The sequence below is a fragment of the Ptychodera flava genome, chromosome 13 (assembly GCF_041260155.1).
Source record: "Ptychodera flava strain L36383 chromosome 13, AS_Pfla_20210202, whole genome shotgun sequence".
Classification (NCBI taxonomy): Eukaryota; Metazoa; Hemichordata; class Enteropneusta; family Ptychoderidae; genus Ptychodera; species Ptychodera flava.
The window spans coordinates 27,260,865-27,270,657 of NC_091940.1; the positions used below are offsets into that span (position 1 = coordinate 27,260,865).

The window sequence follows — 9,793 nt, forward strand, 5'->3', positions numbered from 1 at the left end:
TGCATGTTTGTGTGATGTTTGCTGTTTTCTGTCAACAGCAGCGCCTGTTATATAGGTGCATGACTAATGCCCAGATACCTCACTACGACAATCCCAATGACAACCAGATATAGAAGTATGTCAAGGCCATACCAAGTTATACTCAGGTCAACAGCAATGTGCAACTATGTATCAACATTTCTGTAATCAGGGTGCCACCATGTGTACCTCTAAGGCTCAACCACTGTCACAACATCCAACACCTCTGCAACCTGTCCTGCTACCATTCTAATCAGTCCAGTATCACTGCAGTAACACCAGTGTCTTTGCCCCGTACACATATGCTCAGTTGCTGTGCCCTCACTATATAGCACCATAACAGCTACTGCTATACCCTACACGCAGAGGGATTATTAGTGCTGCCACCAACAGTCACCACTTCATCACCAGTACTGCCACCAATACTCAGCTACTTACATAGCCATCCAACATGGCAGTAACCACTACTACAGCTATCATGATCTACCATAACTATATCCCGTCCACAACCACTATTATACCGACTACTGTATTCTACTAGAAGCATGTCTATCCATCTTGCAAATGCCATCACCAATTGGTTAAACTCAGAATTCAAAAGAACCACTACAAACATTTATGTGCATAAATTCACATAGAAATATGTGTATTTTCATACTAGTTTATAAACGTCAGTTGTCCAATCATTGTGTGATCTCTTGTGATCACTGAGTTTGTTGAACACTGCAGATTAGAACCATTGCTACCACAAGAACTACCATCACCTAAACTGTCGCCACACCCACCACCCTTGCCACCACAACCATGACCATCACACTTAGCTCATATTTGGTAAGTACATAAATAACAAAAAGAGCTTATATAGTGAGTTGGTGGCGTCTGTATGTATGTATGATTGTTCAGATATATGTCTGTCACACGCAAAAGCTCCCAAACCGCTGCACCTACCATCACAGTATTTGGTGTACAGGTAGACCCAGGGGTTGAGATGTGACGTGTTCAAATGAACATGTTAGTGTCAAAGGGGTAATCCTGCAAATGAGTGGTATGTGGCATTAACTAAAACGGCCTACACATCTGAGTCCAAGGTTTATGACCTTTAACATATTTGTATGCAGTGTACTTATTATGTGTAGGAGTGGTGGCAGTGACTGAAACAGGCTACTTCACTGACCTTGAGTCATTTCCTGTCATTGTTCATGAACTGATACATATTGGCAGACCTGCTGAAACCTTGAAGGACTGTGTTGAAACACTCCTCTGCTAAGGCTGTTCCTAAAGTTTACCTCCAATACCTAAAGTTTCAGACCTTATTTACTTTTGTCATTCTGTTTTTCTGGTTTAAATATTTCTTGATGGACCAATTCAAACCAAATATGAGCACACTGTCCTTGACGGTATTTTTTTAAATAAATAAATCTTTTTTTTCTGGCTAGAGATAATGGTGATTATCTTGAATTTCAAATATCGTTAAATTTGAGCTAATTTTTTTTTCTTTAATCCCAAAATTTGTTTTGTGACTGTAACTTGGATTGTATTCTTGATTATGGAAGAGAATTGGTTAAAGTTTCTTTGAGGAAATTTTAGGTAAAAGACAAAAATGTTTTATTTTGACATTTGTATTTCTTTAACTCCAAATTGTTATTTAAAATAGTCATCTGTGAATGACACCTTATCAGCAAATGTAAGACATGATTCCTTGAAACTGAAAGACTTTTACTCAAACTTTGCTAAAGGAAACTTTGAATGATTCTCTTTCAAAATCAAGGAATCAAAATCAGCGATCATATTTTGCAAAAATGTTAAAATTTACCAACATTAGAAATTCAAAACAAGCCGTGCACCCATGAGTTAACTCCATGGAGAAAAATTAAATTTTCATTTTTTTTACAAAAATAAGATGGTGACGACAATTTTGCTCCGTGAGCTTCAAAATGAGCCCCATCCCACCCCCACTGAGTGGTAGACCAGAAACATATTGCAGAAAAATTTTAGGAGTGAATATACAGGCACTTCCTTACATACTAGGCACAGACTACGTTGACAAAATAATTCAAGGAATCAAAATAAAGTTTCAGAAATATGACAGAAAATTTACTTTCCTGTTGTTTAAAAATTTGTGCTGGATTTATAGAATAAATATGTAAACAAACTGTTTAAAATGAATAGTAAAATACAGGAATGATGATGTAGATGTTTCATACCGTCAAAGGTACTAAACTGTGCAAGTAGAAAATATGCATTATAAAATAAAGGGATTAATAACTTATCTTGTTAACCGACACTGATAGCGGACTCTTTCGTAATTCGGAACATGTGAGTGCAGCACTTTGTGTGATGGCTGTCTGGGCTCTCTGGCTTTGGGGTGAGCATGTGAAAATCACCCTCCCTCAACTGAGTGTATATGCTCAGGTTAAAAACAGTCATATTACCACAGAGGTCGCATCAAGAAGACATAATAAATAGGCAGCACAGAGACACAATACTCCAAATAAACCATGTAATATAATGTCATGAATAAATTTAATGAGTGACCAACAAAAAGCCAGAATGTCAGTTCAAGAGTCCTCTGAACAGCACTGCTTTGTTGTCTGTGCAGGCTTTCTATCTCAATTTCATGAAAGTATAAATTGTATGGGATTGTATTCCAAATAGTCTTACTTCAACTCCTCTGTGACAGTCAGAAAAGCAATACAGTTGTGGAAGGAGACACCAACATCAAGTCTTTCTGTTGAGGGTGTTCAAAAAATTTAATTTTTTTTCAGAGCAAACAGAAGACAGGGTTAATTGGTTCTAGAAAGCAAAAAAAAAAATAATTACTAAAAGAAGGCTTCTTTTCAGGTAATTTTATCATATTTTTGTTCTGACCAAAAAAAATATGGTTTGCTGAAACGCTTTTTTAGAGAAAAAAGTGGTCATTGTACAAAACTTTAGCAAAAGTAATTTGGCTGATGGTGTTGTAATTTATGAAAAGGTGTTCATGACATTTTTCATCATACATTATTTTCCTTGCTAAAACATGTCAAGAGAATGTTTCCGCTATCCACAAAAAAATATCCTGGAATGCTCAATAAAAGAACGCCCTCGAAGACTGTACGCGGAGCGTATTTCGCTGCGTTTACATTATGGCAATATGCTAGGGGCTCCGAGCTGACGAAAGATATTCAAGCTAAGGGTTCTTCAACATGGCGGACAAGGGGGAGGGTGAAAAACAGAGTGATTCCGAGGAAAATGTTACGAACGGACCCGCAGCGGAACAGATAGTCACCCAGACAGCTGAAGACTATGCGACCTATTTCAAATTCAACGTTGCGAAAGAGGTATTACAATTATTCTGTCGTCATTCATAATAATTTAAATTCATATGCGACTAACACAATCACTTACATTGTTGTGCGGGCAATATTGAAACAACTGAAAACAGTCGAAATTGTAAACACCGTCCCACAACAAAATTGTTTATGAGGGTAGCGTGTCGTCAACAATGTATTGAATGATGACCGATTATGATTTCGGCCAATTATTGTCATTCAACGAGGGTCTTGATGCTCACGGATCGAAAAGCGTGCTACCTGGCGTACCTACCATGTCCATTCGCTATGCTAGATGTTTTACTGACTGCTGGAGTCAGTACAGTTTTACAAATTAACGGGACGAACCAGCAGCTGCCATGGGGATGATTCCCAATTTTACAAATATTAAAAATCGACCAACGGCGCAAAATCGATGCTTCAAATTGGCGCAAATTGTTGATCCAACTCCAAGCGGAGAGGAAACAGAAATTATTCAATTATTTCCAGTTCCTATGTGAAATGAGGAAGTGTACGTGACAAAAACTCTCCTGTCACGGGATGAGCCCTCTTTCACTTTTATTCAGTGCACGAGTGTACTTACATACTGTACACTCACTGCACAGTAATTTATTAACTACGGGCAATACGTTCTAATCACAGAGTATATGTACAACAAGTGCATGTTTAAATGCTTGTTTTTCCTGTCCCATAGAAAGTCGGTTTAGAAGACAGCATAGAGGAAATGTTGATGAGATTGGAAGAGTTTATTAGCCTGGTAGATATGGTATGTATTTCCTGTCACTTTTGTTACAGGAATATCTTTTGTAATATCTTTATTTGTAAACAATATTTGTTTATGTTTTTATTCTATTTATTTATTTTTGTTCGCAGTATGATAGATTTACAGACAGCATCAAATACAGTTGATTTAGTTTTAATTAGGTGGCCCCTTTAATATAATTGAGAGATGCTTTTACAAACACACATTCTCTCTATTTTTTCTGTAACTAAACTTTGTGAGTGTTTTGGGAGAAAAAAAAATTGATATTTTTTTGTTGTTATCATGAAAATGTACGAATTTCAATATGTTTAACTCAGCATTGTAAAGGCTTTACTTGTTGAGATTTCGATTCCGTTAACTAATAATTACTACAGGAACATTTTTGTTTTGTATTCATGTTCAGATCCGAGCTGAATCCTCACTTTCCTTGAATCGTACAATACCAGAGATCTACACCAAGAGTCTTGAAATGAAGAGGATCTTTGAAAAGATAGACCAGTTGGAGGTAACAATACTAACAAATAGCTTCTGTCAGTTTGCTGTGTTTGGTTGTTTTTACAAAATATTAAAGGGACCAGAAATTTGTATTTATGGTCTACTCTGCTGGTGACCATCATTTTAAAGAAGACCATTTGAGAGGAGGGGGGAGCAAAAGTCATAATTTTCAATAAACTTTCATTTTTCCTCATGTTTTAAAAATAAATATATTTTCTCTGTCTTTCCTCAAAGTATTTTTGAATACAAAGCAATATCTATGCTGACATAGTGCATTTTGTACAGTATGGAGTATCATTGTTCACAAATAAATTCTTGCCTGGACTAAAATTCTGTTTTCAGAAGAAATGGTCGACAGTAACAATTTCACACATAAAACCCGTGTTGACCAGTTGTACATACACTAGTCATTTTGACAAGATCTTTGGAGTGGAACAAGAAACTACATTTTCACAGACAAACCAAACATACTGGAAAATACATCAAAAATTTCAGCTTATGGAGCCTTCATTTTGTGAATACTTGAATGTCGTGAAAGGGAAAGATGAAATATCTTTTTATGTAAAATGCGATTAGAGATGTACCTCCTACCTGGCCTTATAAAATCACAGAATCCTGTGAAACACAGGCAGTATCATGTGAAGTTATTTTTACATGTAACCATAGCTGGATAATCACACCTTTCTTGGGGATATAACGGTTTTCTATGATAACATTGGGAGTGTGTTATACTGCATCAGTAGAACAGGGTAGTTGCTCATTCCATTCAAATGAGTATGAATAGCTCATCATTCAAAAGTGTCTGTCAAAGCGATCAAGATGGCACATATACAAAAAAGCAACAGAAATGCAGTTACAAGATTGTACACTAAGGTGGAGGCAAATCTTGTCATGTTCTTTCCAGGTTTTCGTAGCCAGGGTTCGGCAAGACGTCAGTGTCCTTGAAGAGCAAGTTAATACAGCTGAAGATGAACTTGAGTTGGGTTCTCTCAGCTCTATCAAGAAAGCCTTCAGTTCACTGCCAATACCATTCAAACAAACCGTAAGTGATCTTCAGCAGCAATTTCTTGCTACTGTATCTTGTTAACCAATTCACCAACAAATTTTTTGTACATCCTATTGTTTTGTCTCTCACCTTTTCACTGTTATGGTTCGGTCCAAACCATCAGTATCAACGGTGGGTATGGATCTACATATACATATTGGTACCTCTTGGCTCGGTTTGGAGAAACAAATATGAAAGGGTTAGATAGAGAGATCAGATGGTGTCATGTTTACAAAGGGCATTATTCTTCATAAATTAATACTGAATTTTACAGCAGCTCTGCATGGGCCCACCCGGTTGCTACAATTCTTCACCAACTTCCTGTAGATCTCTACAGATCAAAAAAAGGCAGGATATATTTGCACTGAGACTCTACCAACTTCAATGTCTTTTTATCTCCCTTTTGCAGAAGAAAGCGCCCAGCAAACCAAAAGCTGAGGTGAAAAAGTACAAGCCACCGGAGATATTTCGAAGTGAGGATTTCTTCAAGAAAGAAGAGACGTCGGAAGAAACACAGAGTTCCAATTCTGGAGAGAGGTGATCGACTCAGCCAGATCAGAAATGTAGCCACGCAAGCAAATCTGACAAAATATGTAATTTATTGGCTCTCTTTAAGTCTCTGTATGGCTTTCATTTCTGCAGGTGCTTTTATTGTACTGCGTTTTGATAATATTTTTGAAGCAGTTGAGGTTTTTTAAGACTTCTTTGAAATTTTTTACTCATGACAAGCAACTCACCTGAAACAAGCGTGTCTGGCATCAGGAAAGAATATGAATTGTAGCTGTGTGTACCAAGTACGTGACAGGCTCTATGCAGTAATTTCTTTTTTCTTTAAAGTGTTGCAGGATTGAGATGTTACATTCACTGTGCTCTCGCTGTCGCTCGTAACTTTCGTAAATTACGAACAAAAAAGAAAATTTACGAAAAAAAATGAATGCTCGATCGGCCATTTACGAACGATTTTGTTATTTTTGAAGCCTGATTTTCGGTCAAGATTGTGAATTCCGGGGAAATACTGTCATATCTCGTCTTTCAAAACCTACGCTGCCCCTATCATCGGCGCATCGACACATGGTGATAGCTGGCTTTGGACTTTGACCTGTGATAACATGAGCATGCGCGAAAAGGTTTCAAGATCCCCGGGTCTTGTAATCTCATAGTGGTGTGTCATACATTACCACCCCATTACGGTAGTTTCGAGACACCCAAACACTCACATGCTGTCAACTTTCCGAATGGACTGTTGAAGCGGATCGAGGGAATTGGAAGCGGGCAGTTACAAATACTTTGGATTGATAGTATCCAGTTGGGAAAGAAAGTTGGGCATAAAAACGGCAACTGATATGAAAAAAATACGAAACAATGAAACCGCCGAGCTAGAAGAGATCAAGAACAGTCAGCCTGAAAGACAGTCGAACTACAGCAGAACTGCAGTCCGGACCGCACATGGTTGAACATGTACTGCAAAGTGTTTTTCTGTGCACAGGCGTGATGTTTTCTGGGTAGTTTCTATAAGTATAGTTTATTCTACGTTTCGACGTTCTCTTCCGTAGCCTACGGAAGAGAACGTCGAAACGTAGAATTAACTACACTTATAGAAACTACCCAGAAAACATCACGCCTGTGTTCTGTGCATGGAGGTGGAAGCGAGCCGGAAATCTTAGATGTCATAGATTTGTCATTTGACGATCTGAAAATTGAATTTTTCAGTCAGCGTGCCAATTTTAATAGGTTTCCTTCAAAATATTTTACAAGAAACTGTCTCAGCAAATGTTATGAATGCTGATAGTTTTCTATGATCCAGAGAAAATGCCTGTGTACAGTCCCATGACCAAAAAGTTTATCCAGACAAAAAAAATAAATGACGATCATCTGCAGCGTTTTAAAAGTGTAACTGTCTCTAAGAAAACAGCAGGATCACCAGTCTCAGTTTGCGTACTTAAATTTGATTGAGATGAGACAAAATTTGTGCGAAACCAAAGACTGCCAAATGTTCTGATCAATGGTTGTTTAAAAAGAATTTTAGAGATGAACATGGCATAATGACTGCAGCTATAGAGGCACCACCTAGTACGTGGTCTATGGATGACGTGCATACTTTCAAAGTAACAGAGCTTTCCAAATATGAAAAACAGGGGACAGATTTTCTAGCATCTAAAACTTGTGCAAACACTGATAATATTTGATAATATTAATGACCGCTTCATAAATTAATATATACAATCATCAACCACTGACTACACACACAAAGGGAGTTATGATTTGTGTCACAATATACTTGAACATGTTATGTTGTGTAATAAAGATAGAGTAATTGAATAACATTCATTGGCCGTTGACCAAAATTACACACTTTATTGAGAAAAGGAAGAAATTTCAATGTTACAAGCATTCATGACCCATGATGTACTGTGTTAATTAATAAATCTTTGAAAATGCGTATCAAAATATGAGTGTTCATTGTCAAAAAAACTAAAAAGGGATTTTTCATTTTCTTTTGTCTATAATGAAATCATTCATCATTTCTATCCCCTTAAAATCACCTATTGAGTACCAGAAGTGCTTGTTGAAAGTTGGTGGGTTCGGAATAACATAATTTGTGCTTACTAATATTTTTTGAACCCAATTCGTAAATTTACTAACAATTTCGAAAGGCCAGGGAGAGCACAGATTCAGGCATCAGTTGTATTCTATCGCATTCAGAGAATGTTAGTATATTTAGTGAAAGATTTGAAGTCAGGATGATTCAACTAACTCTTTGCAATCTGCTTGGATTAAAATTTGGCATGGTGTCAAAGGTCACCATTGGGTCAAGGGTCAACAGGCTAAACCATTTCACCATCATGGTTTGGTCTAAACTCACTGTTTATCAATGGGTAATTCTGGACCTGTTCACGACTACTTTTGGGTGAATAGATCAAAGGAGTCAAAAACAACAGCTTTGAGTTCTATTTTGATGAATATCATGCAATAATTTCAGAATTGTTGTCAGGATACTACAATGAACATTGACTGTCTACGCAAGTTTGATTTTGATAATTTAGATCTCTTGAAATTTTTTTTTTGTCTGGATATACTTCTGCAGTTTGAAAAATTTGAGACTTAACAGTTTCTTCTTTCTTTGTATGGTAATCATCATACTTTATGGCAGTAATTTTATGATTTAGGATTTTTTTATACTGTAGATGCATATCCCAGATGATAGTGATTATCCCATACATTTGTAACTTGCCATAGTGACAGCTACGTAGATTTACCATGGACGATATCCCAGTGTCGTCCATTGTAACAAAGTCACTCAGTGCATTATGGGTATTTTTGTCTTTTATGAGGAGCTACTGCATGTTTTTCTGGTAACTGAACTCTGCAGTAGCCATTATACCGGCAGTCACATGTAACCGTGACTACTACGCCTGCAGATGTACTGGGGAATTGACATCGCTGTTGTGTTTGACTCTGTTAATGCAGAACGCATGCATTGATTTGATATATAGATATGCGAGACTCTTGTGACTGCATGGTTGGCTTGCTTTGTTTGACAGAATAAATTTAACTCCTCAAATTCAAACTCACTAGAGTAACTGCAAAGGATGGTGACTGTTCCTTGAGGAACCATACAAACAATTCTGTTTACATGAATGGTCTAACATTATCCTTTTGTTCTCTATCGCATTCTAGTTTCATTTTCTTTAGCCGTTCTGATAGTACGTGTGAAAAAAAACAGTACTACTAGTTATGCATGTTTTACCATCATATGAACTTGAACTCTTATATCCGAAATAGAAAATATGACACACATTTATCTGGACTGTTTCTCCATCATATGAATTTTAGCAACAATATTATGTCAGGTCACGGTCCCTCCACAGGACTGTGGTCAGGTACAGTATGAGGCGTCTGTGCACAGCAGAAATTTAGACTTCAACAGTAACAGCGCCCTCAGGAGGCAGCAGCCTTCACTCTGTTCGGTGGTGCTTTGCTTCTTCAATTTAGAGGGAACAGAAACTGAGACAGAAACTTGTGTAGATATCTGGGCATGTAATTTATTGTTAAATGGCAACATGTTTCGCAATGTGGGAGAAAAGTTCTGTAGATATATTTGATTTAGAGCAATACTGTCCATGTCTCTCACTGTAAATAAAACCACCTTTGAAAAATGTG

General features: G+C 37.1%; 1 protein-coding gene across 1 annotated transcript; it reads left to right on the forward strand.

Annotated features, from left to right (window-relative positions):
• Positions 1–3,177: 3,177 nt before the first annotated feature.
• On the forward strand, positions 3,178–9,793 carry LOC139148023 (biogenesis of lysosome-related organelles complex 1 subunit 4-like). Its single transcript, XM_070719286.1, has 6 exons — positions 3,178–3,338; positions 4,024–4,095; positions 4,496–4,597; positions 5,492–5,629; positions 6,042–6,498; positions 8,309–9,793. The coding sequence occupies exons 1-5, from the start codon at positions 3,204–3,206 to the stop codon at positions 6,171–6,173; spliced, it is 579 nt and encodes a 192-aa protein (XP_070575387.1). The 5' UTR covers positions 3,178–3,203; the 3' UTR covers positions 6,174–6,498; positions 8,309–9,793.